This window comes from Leucopleurus acutus (genome assembly GCF_964270905.1).
Source record: "Leucopleurus acutus genome assembly, chromosome: 9".
Classification (NCBI taxonomy): Eukaryota; Metazoa; Chordata; class Mammalia; order Artiodactyla; family Delphinidae; genus Leucopleurus; species Leucopleurus acutus.
In genome coordinates this window covers 39,679,700-39,705,787 of record NC_139144.1, presented here as the reverse complement: position 1 = coordinate 39,705,787, position 26,088 = coordinate 39,679,700, and the positions used below count along the sequence as shown (strand labels likewise).

At 40.3% G+C, this 26,088-nt stretch overlaps 1 protein-coding gene across 1 annotated transcript; it reads right to left on the bottom strand.

The window, feature by feature from the left end:
• Positions 1 to 2,539: 2,539 nt before the first annotated feature.
• On the bottom strand, positions 2,540 to 10,315 carry AGR2 (anterior gradient 2, protein disulphide isomerase family member). The gene is made up of 6 exons (XM_082846547.1): positions 10,023 to 10,315; positions 9,697 to 9,760; positions 9,526 to 9,578; positions 8,116 to 8,189; positions 5,103 to 5,166; positions 2,540 to 2,788 (listed from the first exon to the last, which is right to left on the bottom strand). Exons 1-6 carry the CDS (start codon positions 10,159 to 10,161, stop codon positions 2,685 to 2,687), a joined length of 498 nt encoding a protein of 165 aa, XP_082702673.1. The 5' UTR covers positions 10,162 to 10,315; the 3' UTR covers positions 2,540 to 2,684.
• Positions 10,316 to 26,088: the final 15,773 nt, after the last annotated feature.

Genomic DNA, 26,088 nt, shown 5'->3' with positions numbered 1-26,088 from the left:
ACATAGGTTTCTGTTGCAGAGCTCTTTGACGGTACTGTGTGAGGGAAAAGTATTTTAAAAAGTATTAACTGGGGAAAGTTAATAATGCCATTCAGAAAAGGCTGTATCCAAACAAACAAACGAACAAAGTTAATTAAGACAAGCAATAGATAACCAATAGACAAAGCATTGCACAGACTGTCACAGCCATTCAGGGGCCAAAGAAGGCAGTGGGGTTGGGGTGATAAAGGAATTTTATCTAACAATGAACGTGAGAGTAAATATGTAGTGAAGTAGTGAATACATGGTTCTAACTTTTGTCAGCAGAATAAAGAGTTAAAAGTAGTTAACTGCTCCCCTATCTGATGGTACCTCCTCTCTCACCTCTTCCAAAGATAAGTAGTAACCTCTGATCTCTACCCCCATGGACATGAGGTCAGTGCCCTTTGCTCTTGACCCAGCAGGTCACATTTGGGTGAAGAAGATGGGAACATATCAACTGAATTTATTCCCGGCCAGTACTCTAAAACCTTAAGAAAACAAATATATTATGAGTTTAATTTTCACAGTTTCATTAGGGTGTGTTTAAGGATACAGATGTTCTTTGACCTTTTTGTGTGTGTGTGTGCGGTACTCGGGCCTCTCACTGCTGTGGCCTCTCCCGTTGTGGAGCACAGGCTCCGGATGCGCAGGCTCAGCGGCCATGGCTCACGGGCCCAGCAGCTCCGTGGCATGTGGGATCTTCCCACACCGGGTCACGAACCCGTGTCCCCTGCATCAGCAGGCAGACTCTCAACCACTGCGTCACCTGGGAAGCCCTGAATGAACTTTTTTTTTTACAAAATTAGTCTTCTGAAGGAGAAAGCTACCTGCCAGAGGCTTTCTCAGAGAGCAAAATCTAAACTAAAACTGGATTGCTAAATTCAAGAGTGTCCATTGGGGTTTCTGGCCAGGGTGAGGAGGGGTGGTCTTCAATTAGGTATTGATTTTCCTGGGATGCCTTTGTAGATATTCTTTCACACTAGAGCGTATTGTTTGATACTTCTGTTGTTCAAGCTCATGTCTACTTTTAGTCACCCAGTGAGAAACTGTAGCGAGATGAGATGATAACTTTGTTTTTGGGCTTTGTTGCTTGAACTAGGTTTGTCTTGTCCTCTTTTGGAACATTTTGTGTGTCTGAAAATCCTATTTGGTGAATGAACCGAATAGCTTTTCTGTGAAAGACCAAATTGGGGGAAAAAAGAACAGTTTGAACACCCCTAAAAGGATTTATTTTTAAAAAAATCATGGCTCACTATCCTAGTATAAGATATTGTTTTCATGCATGTATACTTAAGACAAAATTTAAAAAAAGAGCTGTTGTAACATGAACCCATCATCTAATCAGTAGGTTCACCAGTGCTTCTGCCTTCTCCACAGTCTTCTAAAATCTCCTCTGGTTCCAAGTCTCAAGGCCCAACACAAAGGGAGGAGCTTGCAGATTTTGTTTTTTCTCTACAATTCAGTCTTCAGGAACTTGAGAGCTTTCCTCATGTTGTCAAGCACTAATGTGGGAAAAAGTTATGAAAGTCAGCACATCATCAGAAATCACATTGATAGATATAGCATGAATGTTGGGAACCTTGTAAATTTTTTTCTAAAAGTATGTGAAACGGCTTTTATTATTATAATCTAGTTCTCTTCCAATGTTTATTAACTGCCTTTTTTTACAAGGCACGGTGATATTACCTGTGCGGAATACCTGCCTTTAAGGAACCCAAAGTCTTATTAAGATCTATACTGTTATCTCAAGAATGGTCAATACATTTGGAATGTGCTTCCCTTGGCACACCCAGAACCTACTGGAGACATTGATAATGGACCGGGACATTCTTTCCTGCTGCCCAGACACAACCTCATAATCCTTCCCAGCATAACGTTCTAGGTTGGTGCCACCCAACGGAAATTTCTGTGATGATGAAAAATAGTCAGCGCCTATTCACTGAATACTTTAAATGTGGTTACCGTGTCTGAGGATCTGAATTTTAAAACCTTAATTAAAACAGCTACATGTGACTAATGGCTGACATATTGGGCAGTGCAGGTCTACATAGTCACTAGTCATTGAGTGAATTGGTTCCTATGACAAGACTCAATTTTCTTCCCAGAAGGACTAATTAGATGTCACAGCTAGGTACAGTCTCCCATTGAGGCTCTTCATCTGCCTTGAGTCTCACACTTTTTTTTTTTTTTTCATGTTATGGCGACCCCAGGGGAAGTCAGTATCTTGGCAAATATTTGGAACCATCTTTCCTACTGATCTTTAAAATTGAACTTGAATTCAACTTTAATAAGCTGGACTAAATGATTTCACTTTTGTTACTTGGAGAAAAGCATTGAACAAAGCACTGAGATTGCTACTACTGCTATTGTAATGGTACGATTACTATTGCGCTCAGGTCTGTGGTAGAAGGAGTTAAATGAGTCTAAGAGAAACGTGAAAAGGAGGTAATAGGGTCCTAGGATTCTCCTAGAGGAAAAGATACCTAATCTAAATAACTCATCTTTAATTGAGTTTTTAAAAAAGTGAGATCAATGCTTGAATGTAATTTGCCGGAGGACACAAGGCCAGTTAGGGTCAGACTGGTTCTCTGGGGTCTCTGAGCACAGCTTTTTCTCCCCTCCCCATGTGAGCTCTCCTTCCAGTACAGCAGTGAAACAGATGTTCAAAGGAGGTAACACTTACATAGAGCCATATCCGAAGGTTCGTAAGCATAGAGACGATTTGAGTATCTTCCAGTGATGTCGGCTCTAACTGTCAGGGATGGGTCTACAAAGAAAAAGCCAAAGGGAATGGAGTACTATGTTTCAAAATAACCCCTATTGCATGATGAAGCCTACATGTTTATCCACATCCCGTGAAAAGAACACAATGTGTCCTGCTGGATGAGATTCTACTCCATCCAGTCTGCAACCTGGCCTCTGCAGCTGGTACCCAAAGCCAAACTGGGAGCATTCAACAGCCGTGCAGTGCTATTTGTGGAAAAGGTTAAGAACCCTGCTGTCCTATCTATAGTAACCTGAAAATAGGATAATATACATTCTTGGGATGGTGTTTTGCTTTTTTGGTGAAAACATTGGCATTCTCTACTAAAGAATTACTTTAAATTTTTGAAATGATTATATTGTAATTGAAATATGTTACCAAGAGCAACCTGGACAATTAGGAACTCACATCAAATGCTAGTTTTCCAAACCAAAGTTTTTTTTGTTTGTTTTTTAAATGAATAAAAGAATGCAAGCCCTTAAGACCAGCCAAGGTGAAATAAGTGTGTAGTTTTTTTACTTTATTGTTAAGTAGCTGCATTTTAAAAATAGAGATTTAGGCTTCTTCCCTTATACGTATATTCCTAAAGGTTTAAATCCTTTTTTGTGTGTGTGTTTTATATTTACTTGAAGTTATCAGTTAATGAGGAAAAAACAGGTATAAATAAGATGCATCCAGAAGGGAGGTAGTAGGGTATGCAAAGGCCTAGCAACCTTGCCTTGAGATAAGTGATTGAAGGAGGCTATGGGCCGTGTCCTGAGAATTAGATGAGGAGGAAAGATGAGGCCCAGCCACATGGATGCCAAGTCTGTCACCTGAACTTGATGGACAATCCCTGTCGTTTCAGAAGGTTGGACTAGGACCAGCAGACTTAAATTACAGGACTTTCGTTTGTTCAAGAAAGACTTAAGACCTACTCTACTTCTGCTTGGTGTAGAGGATACAGACACAGGGTCTCATCTTCATAATACATCAGAAAAGCTTTTTCACCTCCCAAGCATTGGCTTACAGCCTCAGCTGCACAGTGGAGTCATCTGCAGAGCTTTCAAAGACTGCCACCTGCGTCCTAGCCACTGAGATTCTGATTTCATTGGTTTGAGGTGTAACCTGGGCAGCTTGATGTTTAAGATCTTCCAGGCAATTCGCATGTGCAGGCCTCGTGGAGAACTACTGAGCCGGAAGGAGCAAGCTGCCTGGGACCTAGTTCTTATGACGAAAGGAATTGAACGGGGGTTAGAAAGCCCTTAGACAGGAGCACTCTGAAAAGAACTCCTGCACAGGGTGTGACTGGATGACCTATAAGGGCCCTTTCATTTAAGGGTCTAAATTTTCTAAATCGTAACAAAACCAAATCTGTAAGATTAGCTCTAGTTCAACCTTCCTCCTTTTCTCCCTTCACTTTTTCTTGCCCCCGTTTTATAGGTTAGTGTGAACTTGGATGCCTTACAGAGGTGATCTGCTCGATCAGAGTGAGCTCTGCTATGTGACAGATTTAATTATGGATTGCCCTTTTATCAGTATCACTTGGATCAAAGCCAAACTCAATTCATTTGTTCAGTCATTTAACAAATACTTATTGCGAGCCTACCACAGGGTCATGCTGAAAATATGATGGTGAGCTGAAGAAGATCTAGTCCCTGCCACATGGGGGGCAATATTTATTCAACAATCACCCAATAAATACAAAATTAAGACTGAGGAAAGAGTGACCATTGAGAGGAACATGGTGCCACAAGAGCACATCGTGGGGGTTTGAGCAGGTCAGTGAATGACAGTGATTAACCAGGTGACCTGGGGGTACCGAGGGGGGAAGCAGAAAAGCTTTCCAGCAGAGGGAACGGCACGTGAAAAGTACCAGTGGCCGGAAGGAGCATGTCTCCTTTGATTTTTGTTTCTTTCAGCCCATATTCATAACTTGCCTAGAAATAATGATCAGAAAATGTCAGAAAGAAAAATCCAGCACAGGAATCAAAAGTTTGCCTGATTAAATATTTACAGACCTGATACAGTTCAGGGACATGATTAATACGTTTAAACAGTTAACAGGGTGCTTCTTTCTCAGGTGTACTTGTGGCAGAAGATGAGAAGTTAGAATTAGCAGATGAAGAAAAAATGTCATGTATGGAAATAGGTAGAAGCTTGCATTTCCTAATGAAAATAGGTTGTGAAGCTGAAAGTTAAACCTCCCCAGTAGAGCTTCGTCGTGGCCTTGGCCATGGTGGAGCAGCACGTGACGGTGTGGAGGACAGAGGCAGAGACGTGGCGGCACTTGTGTAATGTTCACAGTGTGTTTCATCTCATTGTCACTTTTACTTACCAACAAACATAATCCTGGGGACGTACTGGCCATCAGGAGAAAGGTGTTTGTCAGTTGTTTCATACTAAGATTTAAAAAAAAGCAGCTTTCAGTTTGTTTATATTCTTCAGTTATTTTCAAACTTGTTAAAACAGTGTGTCCATTCCTGGGCTAGGCATCTTTTTTTTTTTTTTTTTGCGGTACGCGGACGTCTCACTGCCATGGCCTCTTCCATTGCGGAGCACAGGCTCCGGACACGCAGGCTCAGCGGCCATGGCTCACGGGCCCAGCCGCTCTGCGGCATGTGGGATCTTCCCGGACCGGGGCACGAACCCGTGTCCCCTGCATCGGCAGGTGGACTCTCAACCACTGCGCCACCAGGGAAGCCCTGGGCTAGGCATCTTAAGACACTATAAGGCACATCTCTAACACAGAGAGTTTATAATATAGATGGGGAGGCAAGTTACATGCATGAAATAATAAGACAGAGCAGACTGTGAGGTAGAACATGAGGTAAAAAGCTGATGCATGTGGTGAACAAAGAGCCAGAAAACTCAGTAAGGGAGAATTTGGAAGGAATACAGTGTTTGGGGAAGGAGCTTGGGTGAGGTAGGAGGAGCTAGCATAATGGAAAAAAAAAAAAAAAAAGAAAGTCATTTTTAGAGAATCTGCAAAAACAGGACTATCTTGAGAATTCGTGTATCCATTTATCATTTTTTAATTTTCTTTGTTTAACAGGGAGATACAGCTAGGAAAAGGAATATTTAGGATCCAGGGGGTGAAATGTTATGATGAAGGATATACAGGTGCATTGGATGCCCAGAGCAGGACATTTAGCTTTATCTGCAGCTTCCACTAGGACTTTCTGAAGTGGGTAAAGAGGAATCTTTAAAAAGTAAATAGGAGTCAGTTATATAGAAAAGGAGGTCACTCCAGGCAGTGGAGGGGGGAAGATTATACAAAGGTAGAGGAAAGGCCTAGCACTTTATATAACCAAGTGTTTGGATGGGACTAAAGGGTAGGGATACCTGAGGCGGTAGTGAGAGAAGATGCTAGAAAGCTACTTCAAGGGCTGGCTTGTGACTGGCCTTGCACACCATGCCACAGTGTTTACGTCTGCTCATAAATAAATAAGAACCACTGAGACTGTCATACAGAGTGAAGTAAGTCAGAAAGAGAAAAACAACTATCATATAGTAACGCATATATGTGGAATTTAGAAAAATGGTACAGATGAACCTATTTGCAAAGCAGAAATAGAGACACAGACATAGAGAACAGATGTATGGACACCAAGTGGGGAGAGGGGGGTGGGACGGATTGGGAGATCGGGGTTGACATAAAAATGTACACTACTACGTATGAAGTAGATGGCTGGTGAGGGCCTACTATATAGCACAGGCGGAAGAAAAAAGAAGGTACAATCTGTTTGTAGGACACACATTAAGTTAACCTTAGAAATGCATTCCAGTATACATTAGGGGCAGACAAATACTGTTTGATTCCACTTATGTGAGGTACCTACAGTAGTCAAATTCATAGAGTCAGAAAGTACGTTGGTAGATGCCAGGGGACAAAGGGGGACAGTGTGGGGAGGGGGGAGGGGGGAATGACATAGGGGTTAGTGTTCAACGGGGACAGAGCTTCAGTTTAGGAAGGTGAAAAATTCGGGAGATGGACGATGATGAGTTGCACAACGATGTGAATGTACTTAGTGCCACTGAACTGTACAATTAAATATGGTTAAAATACTATGTTTTATATTATGTGACTTTTATCACAATAAAAAGAAAAAGTATTAAGAAAAAAAGAACCACTGGAGGGGTGTTAGAAGCGCCATGATTGCAGTTTGGTTTTTAGAGTGATTACCCCCGACAATCATGTGGGATTAGATGGGATTTATTTTGTAGGCAGGGAGCCACTTAGTAATACTGCAATAAGCTAGGCAAGGTGAAAAACTCTTAGGCTAAAACAGCGGTCCTCAATTGATAGGGAAGTGACCAATAGCAGGAATGTTGCAAAGTTAGAACCGCAGGGCTTCTTGACTGCCGGAGGTGAGTGGGAGGCTCACATCTAGAATAACACTCTAATGGAATAAGGAATAGAGAAAAAAGAGCTTTTTGAAAAACCTGGGCCTTGCTGATCAATTCAGTGTTGAACGTGTCGAGTTGAAGCTGATTACGAGATTTCTGGAACTAGGCTGTGTGCATAAGTTGGAAGGTGTTGCGTGTTTGGGGAAGATGTGGGAGTTATCGGTAAGCAGGCATTGATTAATGGCCGATGAAATTGTCCATAGGGAATATAAAATATAAAAAGAGAAGTAGGTCAAGTAGAGACTCATGAAGTCACTCATATTAAGGGGTAGAAAGAGGAAGGGGTGCCTTGGAAGGGAGGTGAGGAAGAACCGCTGGCGTGGGTGCCCCTTGAAAAAGCCAACTTGTCAACCTGGAAAGAGGATGACAGAGAAGCTTCAGGGGCATACAGTTAGGGAGAGGAGTTTTCTGAGTAGTTTACTGATTGTTTGCTCTCGGAAGGAAAGTGGATACCGTTTGTATACCAAGCAGAAGAACTTGTAAAGGCAGAAAGCTTGACCATCAGGAGGGGTGGTGATGGTGAAGTAGGACGGGAAAGCATGAGGCCACAGCACGTGTGGAAGGATTAGATTTGGACACCTGGAGAGCCATCTCTTCTGGGGAGAGACGGCACACGGACTAAGAATGGGTGGAGAGCAGCCAGGACTGCAGGCGAAAGGGGCACAGCAAGGAATTTTTAATGACAAAAACGTTCCACTTATTACAGCAGCAGAGAAATTCTGGACCACAGGAGAGTATTTGTCAGACAACTTAAAATTATTAATTGCTAAATAAAAATGTAGACATGCAAGAAATAAAATCTTTCCTCATTGTAATCTATGAGATGAGATATTTGGAGCACATCCCCGTTAATGCAGTATGACTAAGATGTACAGGGAAAATGAACCATCCATTTCAAATTGTAAGCCACAGAGAAATGGCAGGATGAAGAGTAAACTTACAACTAGATTGAGGAGGACAAACTGCTCTGCCAATTTCTGGATTTCTTTATTTTCAGCAAATGCCTTCTTTAAAGCTATAATGTAAAGAAAAGATTGTTAAGCATTCATTTCATCACCAGTTAAAACCATTATTCTCCGTTGGATTTGAAGTTGAACTGTATTTGTAATACAATATTCAACTCCGCCCTTTCTGCAAATGGTTAGTGAAGTAATATCTAGGCCATTGACTAGCTTTGCTTCGCTACTGACCCATCCAATCATTCATTCATTCGTCCCTTAATTTTTTTAACCTATATTTACTGAGTGGTTACTATGTGGCAGGACTGTTTCATGTACTGGGAATAGAGCAGTGGGGGGAAAAAAAAATAATGTGCTTCCTTCATAGAGCTCAAATGCTTGTGTAGGAGACAGGTCATAAACAAGGAAATAATTTTAGGTGGAGATAACAGTACTTTGAAGAAAAATAAAGCAAAGCAAGAGGTTTAAAAGCTACAGAGTGGTTAGGGTAGACTTCTTTGAGGAGGTGACATAGAAATGAGAGGGTGCTGCATTCTGAGATGTTAGGGATATGTCACACGTGGCAGAGGGGACTGCAAGAGCAATAGCCCTGAGCTGGGAATGGGTTTGGATGCTTTGAGGGAAAGCACAATGGCCAGGCTAGATGCAGTGGAGGGAAAACACGGCGAGAGTGGTAAGAAAGGAAAGGCAGCCAGGGGCCAGGTCATGTCTAGCCGTTCGGGCCATGATCAGGAATCTGGATTTAATTTTACCTGTGATGAGAAGCCACTTGAGCACATGGGTGTTAGGATATGATGGCTTCCGTGTGGAGAACTGACTGTCGGGTGACCAGGTAGGTGCCTGTTACAGGTCAAGGCAAGATCTAAACTTGGTTTGGATGAGGGCAGTAGCAGTGAGGCAATCGGAGGTGGCTGGATTTGGGCAGGACCTACATAATATATGGGGCCCATTGCAAAATGAAAATATGGAGCCTCTTGTTCAAAAATTATTACGAATTTTAAGACAGCAACAACAGAGCTTTACAAGCATAGGAACCTACTAAGCACTGGGTCCTGTGTGACTGCACAGGTGGTGTGCCCATGAGGCTGGTGCCGGCTTTCAGATAGACGGTGAAGATAAAGCAATGGTATTTGCTGGTGTATTGGATATGAGATGTAACAGAAAACAAGAAGTCAAGGATGAATTCTAGAGCTTGTTTTTTCAAAATTTGAACCAATGGCTAATACAAACTGTGGAAATATTTGAAGTTACTTTAAAATATGTTTTTACTACATAAAATATTCTTTTAAATTCAGCTGTGCTAGGTGCTAAGGATGTAAAGATGAGTGAGCTGGACCCTGGCCCTAGAGCTAAAAGCCTATAAAGGAAATTATATTTAGAAGTATAAATTACCTTGACTGTGTGGGCATTCATCCAAGTGATGAATAATCATCAAGGGTTTATTGCTTTAAGAGACAAAGAGAGATTGGATCATCTTTAATGAGTAGGATTTCATGTGTAGCTAAAGATCACTAGATGGTGCTCTTGAGAGCTTTGAGGGAATTCTGTAAAACTTGTCTTTACCTTGTCCTGGATTTGTGTAAAGCTTCTTCATATGTCTGAGTCCAGATGAGTTGATCGCCCCAACCTAGAACAAAATGAACCAGTATATTTAAAGTGATTATATTCTCAGGTCCAAAGCTGTTGAAAAGCACTGGTAAAGCTGGGATCAGTATATACTTGATGCTAAAGAAGAGCAAAAACCTCTAGAGAAAGCAGAAACAATGATAAACTTGTATCAATCTAGGACCAACACATAAAAAATATGCTCAGCACACAACTCTCGGCTCTGAGTGTTAAATCTTTACCAACTGAGTATAACTGGAGGCCGACAAGAAGCTGACTCCTACCTCTGGAGAGGGTCTGGGGCAGTTTGGGTTGAGAGTCCTTTGTGTCCTTCTTAGCTCCTGGTTTGACTGTGGTTTCTTTGGCCAGAGTGTAGGAGAGGGCCACAAGTACCAAGAATGCTGACACTGAAATCTTCTCCATGGCAAATCTGTTATGGAAGGCAAACAGATAAGCAAAAAGTCAATAAAACAAAAGAGAATTAGCAGTTTTCGAAATCTTCAGATTGTAGCACAACCATGGGATACAACAGGAATTGAGGCTTAGATGAGATTGAACACGTGCAATTGGAGTCAAAAACTACCTTCCACAGAATTTTCCTAAGAATACATAGTATGAATATCTATCTACCATCTATCTATCTATCTATATCATCTTCTACCTCTATATGCTATAGATAAAATATGAAGATCTCCATAGAAATCGACAATATAGAAACAGATATATTTCTATAGATATATATCTATATAGAAATAGATATATTTTAAGAAAATAAGTAGATAGATGTATATATTCTTATAGCTAAGGGAATTTGCTTTTAAATTTATATTTAAAAAATTGTAGTACTGGAAAACACCTTAAGGGTTATATCCTCTTTTCCCACCTCCCCATTGTCTCATTTTGTAGATGAAGAATCTGAAGTTCAGAGAAGTGAACACTCATGAGATGGGCATAGAGCCAAGGCTTTTGGATTGTGCCGTTTTGCAATGCTGGCTCCCATCTTCCCATCCTGAAAAAATTACCCTAAACATACATACTTCTTTAACATTTTGTTAAAATGAGGACACTGCCATTGAAGAATAAGATCTGAGTAAAATGATTTATTTCATTTAGAAACTGCCAGCTTCATCTTTTAACTAAAAACTTGCACCCAGAAGACTCTCTCCCTAGTGTAATATTTACTCAAATTCTATATATTGGTTAAAATACATCAGTGCAGGTTTCTTTCAGTGAACTAATTCTTTGACTCTCAGTGCAGGCCTGTTAGGGTAGGTGGTTGTAGGCATGTACTTTAGTGCACAAAAAATATTCTATGGGACTCATAACACAGAGAAACCAACCCCATGGATGTCTCTTTGTTATATTTTTTTCCTTCCCAGTATTCCAAATTTAATTCTCAGGGAATGTTACACTACTGTGAAGCAGATGCTTATGAATGGCAAAGCGAATGACAAGGTAAGATCCATGAATGAGTGAGGAAGTGAGCTAGCTAGCTAGCAAAGTGAATCGCACTAGCCAATCACTAGGGTTATCCAGGGACCATAACATGCAAAGCTGGATACTTGGGATGCCAATAAAGCCAAGGACTGAAATTTCCTAAAAAGAAACACCTAACTCTAATATTCGTGTATGTTTCAAATTAAATCAACTGAACTCTGCAAGGGAAGCAGGATGGACCATCAATGCTTAGTATTTTTAAGGAGTAAAGTTTCTCATGTTCTGATAGAGCAAGTGGGAACCTTTGTTAAGCATTAGCCAATTCTGAAAAAAGACATTGCTAAGTCACCAAATCCAGATGATGCCTTGTATTAAACTGACCAATTATTACCTGTGTTATAGTACGTAGCCACACAACATCTCACTCAAAAAAGACAAAAGCCAAAAAACAGGGATACACTTTGGTCATTTTCTATACCCATAAAGATATGGAAATGCCAATAACAATTTTTATTATCCAGCATTTTAAAGAAACAACTAAAGTGTGCTCCAAGTCTTCCAGCCTTTTTGGTACAAAGGCTTTTTTTTTTTTTTTTTTTTGTGGCACGCGGGCCTCTCACTGTTGTGGCCTCTCCCATTGCGGAGCACGGGCTCCGGACGCACAGGCTCAGTGGCCATGGCTCACGGGCCCAGCCACTCCGCGGCATGTGGGATCTTCCCGGACCGGGGCACGAATCCGTGTCCCCTGCATCGGCAGGCGGACTCTCAACCACTACGCCACCAGGGAAGCCCTGGAGCTATTGATATCTTATACGTGTTTTATGGCAGAATGACTCAAGGGAGCCGAATAAAACTCCTGCTGTACAAACATCCTTCTCTGAGCTGACTTTCTGAGATTCACTGTACTGAGTTTTCATTACTGAATAGACTGTGATCGGCAAACTGCCTGCATAAACCACCTCAAAATAGAAAGCTAACCACCGAGGACATTGATAATTTGGAGACATACACACACACACACACACACATCCTTCAAAACCAGAACTTTTCACTTTTCATTATATCTCTGTCTTCTTATCTTCAGCAAGGAATGCCTTGCAAGAGGTTTCAGTGTCCCTGTTCATAAATGCCTCAGGAAAGCAACCAGATCTCTCCTTGTACAGCCTATCCCATGAATTTAAAGATTGAAGAAGCAACAAGGATATCTTTATATTAGACACAGAAAGAAAACTGTTTTCTGATTTGCAGTAATATTCTGAACTGTAATTCCAAGCAGCCAATCTGAGCTGAGCTTTCACAGTCCTGTGGGTCTTTGCTTTGCCAGTGGGAAAGAAACAGAGCATTAGATGGTGATCAGGGCTCAGTAACTAAGACAGGGGACCCTGGACCCTGTGCCGGGCTTGAAAACTCCTGGAGTCCGCTCACTCTTAAACCTTTCATTTCCTGACCGAGAAAGCGATACCTTCAACCAGCTCCGGAGCATAGCTCTGCCAAAGTAAGCCTCTGGTGGAAATCCCATGATTCCTTCTCCAAATCCCATTTCACTGCCCATGGAACTACCCTGCACTCCTCTGCCTGTGCATTGCCTGCAACTTTACACAGGAACCAAAGGCCAAAGCTCATTCAATAAGTGCCCTTCCGACGCTGCTGTCAGGAGCCTTACCTGGATTTTCCCACCCACCTGTCTGTGTGAGCCAGGTGGCCTCAATGCAGTCCAAGCTTCCTAGTATGCTGGCTCAGCCCAAGCCTGTATTTATGTACCTGAGCACACGTCAATCCCACCCACTAATCCCATATTCACATGTTGCAAAGTCCGAGAGGAACTGTTCTTTTCCCAAGTCTTCCCTGGGCTAAAGAGTTCCTTGTTTTTAAGAATAAGGTTGCAAAGGAATGCCTTTCAGTATGCATGTTTTTAACTGTTTGTGAAAGTAGATTGTTAAGAGATTGAGAAAAGATGGGCAGAGTGCCAAATCCAGGTAAGCTTTAACTGAAGACATTTGATTTGCCTGAAGGCTGATTTGTCTTTTTGTGATTGGATGGAGTTTGTGGTTTGTAGAATTTTTTTTTCTCCCTCCTGGCGAGACTGCCTCTGTTTAGTTGGAAACACACAAGAGGTGATACACAATTCTAACCCCTACAGTCATATAAGCTGCTATCCTCCATTATGGTATAATTTACTTTACACAATGTACTTCCTCTTTCTGGCAAACGAAATGTATAGTCACTATAGGTATGAAAACAATCCAAACCAAGTATTCACATCATATTTTAAAACTAAGGAACTTATTGAAAAAAGATATCCTAACACTATGAGTTTTTATTAATTACCTTGCAGCAACTTCCCTCCAAAGAATTCAAAGGTATTTCACAGCTGTTCTTTTATTTAATGGCAGACTTTCCTGCTAGGCCTGCAGGAAAGTATTTACATAATTTTTCAGACCTGGAAAGTAAGGTCTGCAACTACTTTCTCATTCAGGGTTATACAATTATTCGCTCAACATTTTAAGACTGGACTTGGGTTTTCTGTAAAAAAATTTTAATCCTGTTCTTTTTCTTTTTTTTATAAATTTTATTTATTTATTTTTGGCTGTGTTGGGTCTTCATTGCTGCACGTGGGCTTTCTCTAATTGTGGCGAGCGGGGGCTGCTCTTCTTTGCGGTGCGTGGACTTCTCATTGAGGTGGCTTCTCTTGTTGTGGAGCACGGGCTCCAAGCACACGGGCTTCAGTAGTTGTGGCTCGCGGGCTCTAGAGCGCAGGCTCAGCAGCTGTGGCGCACGGGCTTAGTTGCTCCGCAGCATGTGGGATCTTCCCGGACCAGGGCTCAAACCTGTGTCCCCTGCATTGGCAGGTGGATTCTTAACCACTGGGCCACCAGGGAAGCCCCCTGTGTTTTGTTCTTGAAACTATGCACAATCCTTAAAAGTTCAGAATAGAGAAATCTTTAACAACAGAAAATTAACTAATGGGATGCAAGCCCTATAAAAATAACTTTTGAAATGAGTTAAGATAATATTTCAAAACATTTTAAAGTATTTAAATTTTTGGATAGAGCCTTAATTTCTGCAGGCAAAATATGAAGTGATTCCCAAAACGGTAAATTTTCATTAGAAATGAGTTTACAGAGATCATTTCTTTAGGAGTTTGAGTGAAAGCAATGATTTGAGCTCAACGTTTAAAACTGATAAGCCTTTTATATAGACTCAGTCTATTTAGTCTTTAGAATAGCCAATTCAACCCCCTCATTTTGCAGATGAAAAAAATGATGTTAAAAAATAAATGACTGTGTGAAGATCTCACAACTTGTTAAGGGCATTGCTGAGACCAAAGCTGTGGTGTCCTCTAGTCTGTCACCTGCTAAGAATGGAAAGTGGGTAGCATGTGGGCTCCATAAGATTCTTGTCTCAGTCCTGCATCCTGTGTTCACTTGCTGGATGATCTCAGAGACATCATTTAACATCTCTGAAACTACAGTTTCCTTATCTACAAAACGGGGATAAGATTACCATACATGTCTGTTTTGAGTACGTTGAGATTTTAATGAAATAAGAAATGGGAAAGTACTTGGTACATTCATTTGCTAGGCTGGTATATAGCAAAATACTATAGACTGTCTGACTTAAACAACAGCAACTTATTTTCTCACAGTCCTAGAGACTGAAAGTCTGAGATCAAGGTATCAGCGAGTTTGATTTCATCTGAGGCCTCCCTCCTTGGCTTCTAGATGCCACCTTCTTCCTATGTCTTCCCACGGTCATCCCTCTGTACCTATCTGTGTTCTAATTTCCTCTTCTTGTTAGGACACTAGTCATCTTGGATTAGTGCCCATCTTAATGACATATTTTACTTAATTACATCTTTAAAGACTATCTCCAAATATACTCATATTTTGAGGTATGGGAGTTAGGATTTCAATGTCTGAATTATTTTTATTGTGATAAAAACAGATCATGTGAGATCTACCCTCTTAACAAATTGTTAAGTGTGCCATACAGTATTGTGAACTATAAACATAATGCTGTATATCAGATCTCTAGAACTTGTTTCTTGATGTTTAATTAAATGAAATTAAAATGAATATCAATGGATTAAATTTACCTAAATTAGGTAAATTTAATCCATTGATTACATTTCAATATATTAAATTTAATATATTAAATAGCTGCTTGTACAAAATTCTTTAATGAAATACCCCTAAGTATCTTTACCTACATTTACAAATTTAATACCAGTACATCTAATTCTTTTAAACTTTTTTTTGCGGTACGCGGGCCTCTCACTGTTGTGGCCTCTCCCGTTGCGGAGCACAGGCTCCGGACGCGCAGGCTCAGCGGCCACGGCTCACGGGCCCAGCCGCTCCGTGGCACGTGGGATCCTCCTGGACCGGGGCATGAACCCGTGTCCCCTGCATCGGCAGGCGGACTCTCAACCACTGCGCCACCAGGGAAGACATCTTTTAAACTTTTAAAATGTCCAACAGGGCAGATTTGCAAACGTAATTACCAAAACTTTTCTAAGCACTTTAGCAATTCTTGTAAATATCATAAATTAAAATTACTGATTAGCAATTCAAGTTATATTAATCATGTAAATTTTGCTCACAGCCAAATATATTATGATTATCACTTTCAAAATATGGTGAAAAAAGTATGGTGCTTTGGACAATAAATTATATGGTCTAGATAATAAAATCTACCAATGTTCTCTGCAAAAAAAATTTGCCTGTACACACACACACATAATTTTACAATTATTTTGGATATCTCATTTATATACTGAACTTAATCCGAGGAGCCCTTTGTGGGATCTGTAGACCCAGGTTTTAAAAAAACTCTTGCTCAAATGTTCAAACGTCTCTGTGTAGCCATTTTCAAAGAGCCCACAGCTTTAGAATTTAGCATTTAGCGCTCTGCCCTTGTTTTATAGCACAACCTTGTATTTCTTCCCGTCTATCAGCAGTTTTATACTGTGGTCTAAGTTGGAAAGAATCCTAGTCTCACAGTCATTCAAGTCTTTTGTTGTCCCTGAATAAAGGCCCACAGTCGGAAATCCTTTTAGATTGCAGTGCAGGTGGAGATTATAAGGAAGGAGGAATAAAAAGTAATTTATAATGTATGAACATCCAAAGTGGGTGAAGTGATTTCCCCACAAACTCTGTCTTTCAGAAGATGGGTATTTATAAAGGGAGCACAAACATCATTCTTTGGAGTTTGAAGGGAATAATCTCATGACTCCTTAGAACTTCCCATTGAAGTGATTTGCTGCTAATGAATTTGGATAGGTGGGAAATGGGTCATTTAAACAAATATATCTGGATCTGGTAACTAGCTGTATTTGAAAGAAGGGTTTCACATGCATTAAGGAGACGTGTCCTTAGAAGTTGGAGTCTGACCCTAGAGTCAATATTGTTACATGACCTACACACTCCTTAGGGCGGAGCCGTGAACAAGCAGAGATGCTGTTGAAAGCTGTCGTTCTTCTTTAAGGATGCAAGTGACTTTTTAAAATAGCCTAATCCTACCTTCTGAGGTAGGTTTACTTTGGCTTCAGCTTTATGAATTTCTTCTGATAATCTTTTTTTCACCTTTACTATTTCCCTACCCAGTGTGAGCAGATTGTCTTGTGGTCATGACAGGAGTTTTCTATCTTATTATCTAGCCATCTGTATACTGAAATTGCTGTTGTTTTGTGAGGGATAGTGGTAAGTGAATACCAATGTAATATGGAAATAAATATATTACATATTAATATCATCCTGGTAAATATAACACATGGTGTACTGTTACATCATGTAATATAGCACTTCAAAGTTTGTCAAGCTTTCTTGAACAAGAAAAAAGTATACATTTTCATATTTTGTATGCACAGTAGAAAACACACTTTACTGTTTAGCAAATGGGCTCAAAAGAAGTGCTTATGATTTTCTAATTTGACAAACAGTAATAAGTAACTTTCCAAGACCTCAGTTTTTTTGTGCATATAATTGAGTCTGTTTCTTGAAAGATGAAAAATAATCTGTGATCTGTGATTCCAGATTTGCTTTGATTCTGCTTCTGTGTATCTTTTATACCAATTGATTCCATTATACTGTTTCTCCAAATGAAATAATTGCTTTCAAAAAACAGGGTTCGAGTAATTTTGGGGTTTTCAAAAAACTTCTATGATTGTTATTTAAAGAAATACAATCGCTTTCAGGAATTGATCTTCTGGGGACACTTTTTACTACCCAATTGTTATGTCTTATCCTTAAAGTTAGCTACCAGTGAGAGAATAACACGTACTTGTATTCTCAGTATTCTTCTGTTTGCCTGTGTTTTCCATATGACTCATTCTGTAATAACTATTCTCATAGTCCAGAGCAATAGGTCAGTCCTGAAAGCAGACAGAAAAGAAACTTGTCACATTTACTTTCTTCCTGATTTCTGTAAGACCTTGTCATCATTTCAAGGCTAAGCTGTGCTGTGTTCACCATATTACATTTTTCCCTAATCTGTGCTTATAGGAAAAGATACATTTGTTCATTATGAATAGGCTCTTAGACTCCGCACGATGTGGAAAAATGTGGTCCAGTTCAGTGAATATTTAAGACATAATTTTAGAAGTGTATCAATTACAGTTACATCAGTTTTCTATTATTCCTATTTCATGTTGGGTTGCAAAATAAATGTCTCTTAACACAAGAAATTCTGCCAACAAATTACTATAAATGTTAAAGCATTTGGTGGATTTGGTAAATCTCCTGAGGCTATAAGGGTGGTTTGAGGGATATTTGAATTTCCAGGGCACAGAATGCAGATATTCTATAAGAAGATTTCCATATGGGATCATTCAGGTCACTTTGTGAATTAGAATTAACACCAGGATGATTTTTGTTTTTTAAGCATCAAAATAGGAATAGGATTTTTTTTCAAATGAGTACATGGACATCTTTTTACGACTTCAAGTTTAGTCTTACCTGTTTCATTTCACTAGCCCCACTCAGGCTCATTTTATACTGGTCTTAAATGAAAATCTTCACTTCTTCACAGTTCTTTCAAACGAGCTTTAGGTAGCATGTCCAAAATGTGTAGCATTTACATCTCGGATTTGTTTAGAAAACTGGGATCAATGAATTTCTGAAGATGGGGAAAGAACATAAAACAAAGCTGTGAAAATATTTAAAATGTCTAAAATCGTACATTTTAGTGTATGTCTTAAATTGTTATTAACTCTGGCTGTGATTTCTGTAGTGTTATTATAGTGCTCAATTATGAAGCACGATACCCTTAAGATATAATTGGCCACTCATGTTCTATATCCTCTTTATTCCTTGTTGTAAATTCGTTTCTGTCGTTAAACCACTTTCCTTGTAGCACCATTTGTCAACTTTTATCATAAGTTTTTCCTGCATAATTTTGCCTGTTAGAGTCATTTAGATAGCTCAGTGCTACTGGACGATGGAGAAGTGGATAAAAGGGCCTAAAATGATTGCTTTGGGATTTCTAAACTAACACATGAATTTTAATGGAGACTTTTTTCCTACAAAATTACTGTCAAAAATTTCACAAATGAAATTTTTATTCCTGGTGGTTTTGGGTGTTACTTTTGTACCTATTTCAAACAGTATACGTTACTGAATTTTGGCAAAGCTGCCTCCCTTTGTTGACTAACTACATGTTCTGAGCTAGAATAAATGAGAGACCATGTATGAAATAACATAATATTTATTCTGTCACATGTGATCCAAGAAAGATTAAACTTCAAAAATGAATCCCCAAAGCATCTCAGAAACAAGAGTACACCCCCTGAGATCTTGTCGCTCGGAAACACTGCAGGTTTCGGTGGAACAAAAGATAGATCTAGTTCACAATTTTTTAAAATAACAGCTTTCACGAGGGAGTTTTGCACACCTTCTCGGATTCTGACTTTGTGGCCATTTTTCCTTTTACAAGGCACTCTGGAGGCACATTTCAGGTTAGGTAATAACACCACACAGATTTATTAAGCTCAGAAGAAGGAAGTTACCAATGGGAAAGTGGAGCCCAGGAGGCCAGTTGGTGCTTGCTAATTGCTAGAATTCTGGAGTGCTGGATAAGTACAGAGAGTTTTATATTTTATTTCCAACCACAGGTCAGCGCCAAAGATATGGCCACAAAAATGCTTTGTTGAGTCTATCTTGTTATCTGAAATCCAAGAAAGTAGTAGTTCCAGGGTCATATTTGTACTCAGTGCTTAATGCAAGAGGAGAAGAAATGAAATAGTGCTTCCTGCACCTAATGACATGACCCGGAAGACCCTTTGCCCCTTTTTATACCTTCAGCATCTGTCTCAGCAGCTAGACTTGCTACCCTTAAAGTGCCTCTTCCAAGGATGCCTGTGTATTCACTAGGCAGAGCGCTATATTATGACAAGAAGTTGTGTAAATCAGAACTGAGTCAGGATTCTCCTATGTTGTTCTTGTGTTAGCATAATGCCACTGGGGCTTTCAAGAGAAATATTGTGTCTTCTTATTGCTAGAACTGGGGCAGGGTGCTGTCCTTTTGATATCCTGGGGAAGTTTCCCTTTTATAGAATGTAAATGCAATCATTCCAAGTCCTCCCAGACAGCACCAGGGTGCTACTCCCCTTTCCCAACCCCATTTCATAGAACTGGGATGCTCTGATCATTATTAATGGTTTTGTTTTTCATTTCTAGAAGTTTTATTACATTCTTTCTTGATCCACCTGTTTATTTTTATAGCATTCTACCCTTATTATTTCTTTCCTTTTAACCATTTCTTTAATACTAATTTGATAGCCAGTGCTAAACAAACCTACTTGGTTTGCTTGTTGACTCTTCTTGGGGGGGCGCATTTTGTTTGCAATGGTCTATACATTTTATTTTTGAAATCATCTCTCCTAGGGGTTATTTTTCAGTAGGAGTCCAGTGTGCTGGGTCGTATACAAGTTTTTAGAGAGGATTTTTGAATTTGTATCCGGCAGGTGCCTGAGTGATATCTCTGATCCGGGACCATTCTTACGTTACTTGCTTTCCTCTAGAAGATTCCAGCACAATGAGGATGGTGTAAACTTCATTTCCACACCCACACATAGGACAGGTGTAGAATTTTCATTTTTTTTGTACACGACCGGGTTTCTTTTCTTTGGATTTTCTGTACCAGGTCTCTGCATAAAGATTGGTTTCCTGTGTTTCTTGGCCACAGGGTGGAATTTTCTAAACCCTTTTCCCCAGGGCCCTCGTTTCAGCAGAGTTCTCTGTTTTAGCTCTCTTCCTTGCACCAAAATCACATTTCCTAAACCCATTTGGCCCTTCTGAATGCTCCTGGAACTCTCAGTTGGAGATGATAGGATATAAAGGCAACCCCGTCTCCTGCAATCTTCAGGTCTGCGTTGATTTGTATTCATGCCAGCTCTTGTCATTCCTTTTCACTCAGTACTTGCTCCCTGGAAATGAGAATCAGCAGAAAGAGTGTTGTCTAAGCGGTGATTATTGCCATGGTGATGCGGGAGTGACTTTATTTAAGGTCCTGTTGGAGCTGGACTGGTGGAGCCAATATGGATTTTACTCATATTGGTTGGTGAGAGGGAGACTAAGGAAGGGAAGTAGAGGAGGTGGGGACCTGGCAGCAAGCCTGGGGTGATTCGGGTGGTGATTAAAACTGTGCTGGCAGCAGATGGGTACCCAGACAGAGGCCTGATTAGGTGTGGGTAGAACAACAATGCCATCTAATTCTTTCCGGAGAGGTTCGAAAAGGGCTCTATTTCCTGCTTTTATGTATTTATCCTCAGAGTGAGAAGTGATAGCATTCAGAATATGTGTGCCCCTGCGTAAACATCTAAGAAAAGAAGCCGATGGGACAAGGGGTGAGTTAGAGTACCGTGTACTTCCCAGGATGTGCCATCTTTATTCCAAGAACACTGAGTGTTTAATATTAACCATGTTCGTAATATTGTGTATCTAATATACTATCCAAGTGTGTGTGTGTGCATACGTGTATACACATAAATGTATACATATATAATACGTATCTATACGTGTGTGTATATATCTACATATCTGTATCTATTTGTATATCTATATATATGCACATACGAGGTGGTTAAGTATCTTTGGTGGTAATGAAGCTTTAGTAAAGGTGAAGGAAGCTTCATTCCATCAAAAAATAATTGTGACTTGCTACCATTTCCAGGCACAGGAAATTCAGCAGTGACTAAAACAGAGAAAAATTCCTAGCCTCATGAAATTTACATTCTAGTGCAGAAAGGCAGACAATAAATAAAATAATTTAGCAAAACATAAAGCTTGTTAGATGGAGATAAGTAGGATGAAGGAAAATAAAGCCAGTGAGGGGACATGGAGTGTTGGTGGAGGGCTCCTGTAATTTAAATAGGACGCTGAGGGAAGAGATACTGTTTGGGAGGGAAAACTTACTGGTAATTTTTAAAACATAAGGATATAGCAACTGTGAAAACTGGTCTTGTGTCGAGCTGTGGTCATCCATGCCCTGCTTAGACTGGACAGTCTGCAGCACTGCTGGACAGTATGATGCAGTGATAAGAGCATGGGCCACAAAGACAGCACCTGGCTTTGAATCTTGGTTACTCGTTGAAGGACCTTAAGTAAATTTCTTAATCTCTCTGTAGCTCTGCTTTCTTATGGGTAAACTATGGATAAAATAGTAGCTACTGCACAGGGTGTTTTAGAAGAAATGAGTTCACATTTTAACGTACTAAGAACAGCAATACAGGCCTGGGACACAACAAGGCGTCTGCAAATGTTACGTATTACCCTAAGCAACAAATTCATTCCCCTCTTCTAGCCATTCCTTCTCTCTAGCACACTATCTTTATTGACAACTTCTACTTGCTTAAACAAATAACACAACTTCCTGCACCTTAAGAACAATCTGGAGGCTGTAAGAGAGGAATATATGGGCGAAACCTCTAAACCCTGGGAAAAAAGTTCTTAATTCCCCCAAATGTTAAGTGCTATAGAAATTTCTGGATTTCTGTAGCTTCTAGAATTTAACTTTTATGGATGTTACTTAACTGTCTTTTGGTCTATCTTTGTTTATAGCAGATATTCTAGTAAATAAAAAATGATTACAAGCAAGAATATGTATGTGTATATAAATAATATTCTCTGTGCCTTCAAGTCATTTGTAAATTAGAACTTAATTTTTATCTCACCTGCATCCGTAGAGGATTTTTGGAGTCTGTCTTAGAATTTGTAATATACAACATAAAAGGAAGCTAAGAATGTGTGACTGGCTCAGAAGCTATGGTACTATTGTAGACTTGTCCACTTCCACTACATCTGTAATATGAGAATCACTAAACTGTCTGTGAATAAGCTGATTCAATGCATGCTTGAGTTTGCAAAAAAATGCCACCCTTTGTAGTAGTACAGCTGCTATCAAATAAAATTTGGTCCAGAGTTTGCATAATGGAGCTTATGATTGAGGGAGGACAAAACACAAAAATAGTTAGCAAAAATTGGCAGAAATTTATGGTTTCCTACAAGAAGTGTGTGTGTGTGTGTGTGTGTGTGTGTGTGTGTGTGTGTGTGTGTGTGTGTATTTCAAAGCATAGCATCAATATATGAAAATCAAGGGAGTCTAAAATATTTTGCAGGAATCTCTGAAAGATCCTGTGGTGGGAGAGAAAAAGTAGGCAGCCCCAGTCTCAATCAGAACAACTCTCATTTTGTGTGCTTACACAGTGGGCTTCCAAGTAAAAATTTCTTTAGAGCAAAATGATTTTAGGGACAAAATATTTGAAAGCCACTGGTGTAGACCAGGCTTTTCATTGCCACTCTATTTCTTCCACCACTGAATGGTCAGCACCTAGCACGGTACCTGGAACCCAGAAGAAATTCAGTAAATATGTAGCGAGTGACTGAGGGGAGATGGGAACATGCACACCAGCCATTTGTTGGGAGACTCATATGGTTCAAGCTGGGCTTTTAAGCAAGATGAATAATCTGTTATACTGTTTCGAAAGGGGAGAGAAGGTAGTGGAGAAGACGGAGACTGTAGATGAGGCTTTAATGATGGCTTCAGTTGGGTTCAATGACACTGGGTTGTGCCAGTGGAAATGAAGAGCAGGGGACAGAGGAGGTAGAACAGACTGGGCTGGCATCCAATTTGGTGTGAAAATGGAGGAGATGGATTTTACTATCAGAGTTTCGAGCCTTAAAAAGCTAAGAGAGGGGCTTCCCTGGTGGCGCAGTGGTTGGGGGTCCGCCTGCCGATGCAGAGGACACGGGTTCGTGCCCCGGTCTGGGAAGATCCCACATGACGCGGAGCAGCTGGGCCCGTGAGCCATGGCCGCTGAGCCTGCGCGTCCGGAGCCTGTGCTCCGCAACGGGAGAGGCCACAACAGTGAGAGGCCCGCGTACCGCAAAAAAAAAAAAAAAAAAAAAAAAGCTAAGAGAAAGGCAATAAATATGGGATGGGTGTATTGTGTTCAAGGAGTGGTGGAAAATAAAGACTGAAAACTGACAATGAGACCTGGCAACAAGGAAACCCTTGACTAAATCTTTGAAAGAACAGTTTCTTTTATAGGAACTTGCTTATATTTGCTCTGTGCAGTTCAAAGACTCAGACCGCGGAGCTCAGCCACATCCTGGTTTCCAGGACAAATCCTGGCCTCACATGGGAGGGAAAAGGGAGTCTTAGCTGAGCACACTGACACTCAGAATCAAGTCACGTTGCTTTTGTTGGTCTCTAATCTTGTGTCCTCACTGATCCCTGGACTTGTGCGTCATCCCTAACACATCGTTTCCGCAGGTTACCTTGATTCTGCCATATGGATTTCTGTGTTATTTTCTATCTTTAAATCTTCATCTAGGTGCCTTTGCCTAAGGTTCACCTCCTGCCTCGATTGCCCTGGCCCCCAAAATAGGGCATCAGCCTCGCTCTTCTAGTCCCATCCTGGAACTGGCCTTCGGTACCTGGGGCTTGGCGCTCTGCTCAGTGAATCCCCTCGTGCTGGCTGTTGCAATCTCTGAACATGGCCTGTTGCTGAGTATTTGCATGCTGTGTTTATTTGTTAGGGCATCCTGGTCTTCCACGATAGAACTCTGTTCTGGAGGTGTTTGACTGAACTTAACTGCCACTTCCAGGTAATGTTTTCTGCCTGGCAGACTGGATTTTTACTAAAACTAGCATTAGAATCTGAGCCTGCAATGGTTCCTAACTCCAGCGGGTCTGTTTCCAGGATCCATGGTCCCTTACTTCATGTCCTACCTGCTCTACTGAACTGGATCATTCCTCAAAGGCACCAAGCTCTTTCTTGCTTCAGGTCTTTATAGATCTGATTGCTCTAATCTAAAGGGTCATCCTACATTCTTCATAGAACAACTGGCTATTTTTTGCCACCGTTTCAGAAAAGCCTTTCCGACCATGGTACCCAAGTAGGTAGGCTTCCCTTGCTGTCACCAGCATGCAACCTGTTCATCTCTTTTATGGCGTGCCTTGTTATTTCCAAGTAATCTTTATTTGTTTACCTGTTACTTAGCTGTCTTCCCTGCTAGATTGTAAAATCCAAGTCACCATTGTATTTCTAGCACCAAGTACAGTGCATGCTCCGAAAGTATTTGCTGAATGAATAAATGTGCCCTGTATATGACGTAAAAGTAGATCATTGAAAGAAAAAGCCAGATTTTAGGGTTTTGGTATATGATTGGGCAGAGGATAATTTGTGGAAAACCAAATACTGATAACTCAAGAAATTAGGATCAAGAGCGGGGGTTGTAATTTGAGGTAATAACAGGGCTGATGAAGGTTTACTTTAAAATGAAGGCCATCTGAGTTTGTTAGAGATAACAGGAAAAGGGTCCCAAAGGGCTACAGGAATTGAAGGAGAAAATAGTTTTGTCTGCTTAAGTGAAGTTGGGAATTGAAAAAGGAAAATATTCATTCGTTCATTCCTAAATGGTAAAAAATCCATTTCCCAAAAATCAAGGTAACTTGCAGAATCTATGTGTTGGGGAGGAAGCAGAAATTGTGAATGGGCTAAGACTCAACAAACGTGTATAAAGGAACTGTCAGATAGGAAGAGCCGAGCTGAGGTCGGAGAACATGACTTTGAAGTATCCTCAGACAGCCAGGGTTTATGATATTTCTTTAGAAAAACAAATTGCTGCACTAGAGAAGTTCACAGGACAGAGGCTGTGGACTTGCAATTCACTCTCGGCGATTTTCCCCATTTGCTAAGGTTTTTCGTCACCTGTGGGTTTTTTTTTTTTCTCATTTTTGCAGTTTCATATTAGTCTGAAATAAGTTGATAGCATATTTTATGGGTACTTTAGCAGATAATTGGGATAAAGGGAAAGGATATGGAAGAGAGAGGAAAAAAGCTTAGTAATTTTTTTTAAGTAATATTTTTTATTGTGTAGCACCAGATTCATATTTTATCTGAACACTTTTTTTTTTTTCTTGCTAAGCTTAAATTTTCTTTGCATGGTCGGTTATACTTAGGAGATAAAAGAAAAAAACCCCACAAAAACGGTCATTCAGCTTGAAGACTTGATCCTCACTTGACTGTTAAGTAGAGTATTGTTGGCTACCCTTAATAAAGTGCATGTGCCTTGGGGCCTCAGCTTCTTCATTTCTGTACGGAATGGGGTAGTAATGAACTCCTTTGGGTTGCTAGGAGGAAAATAAACAGTCAGATCGGAAAGGATTGGCTAAATATTAAATGCTATACAAATACCTTTGGTACTGCTATTGAGGAAGGATGCATGACCTTTTAGATAAAGTTTATTAAATTTCTAAGGGAAGAAAATGAAGGAATGACAAAGCAGGCATTGCAGTTGGAAATCAGTCCCCTGATACTTTACTGATAAGTAGACTGGGTTTCAGTCATACTTTCCTTTTGAGGAAATGCAAACACTTTAGTAATATGGGCTTGCAAATAGTCCTAGACTTATG

What these genes read in the sequence shown, in the direction of transcription:
- AGR2 (XM_082846547.1), bottom strand. Translation starts at nt 10,161, where the DNA reads ATGGAGAAGATTTCAGTGTCAGCATTCTTGGTACTTGTGGCCCTCTCC. An exon ending in TGAATGCCCACACAGTCAAG is followed by an intron (nt 8,190 to 9,525) that starts GTAATTTATACT and finishes TTTACATTATAG; the next exon opens with CTTTAAAGAAGGCATTTGCT. An exon ending in TTGTCCTCCTCAATCTAGTT is followed by an intron (nt 5,167 to 8,115) that starts GTAAGTTTACTC and finishes TTTAAATCTTAG; the next exon opens with TATGAAACAACTGACAAACA.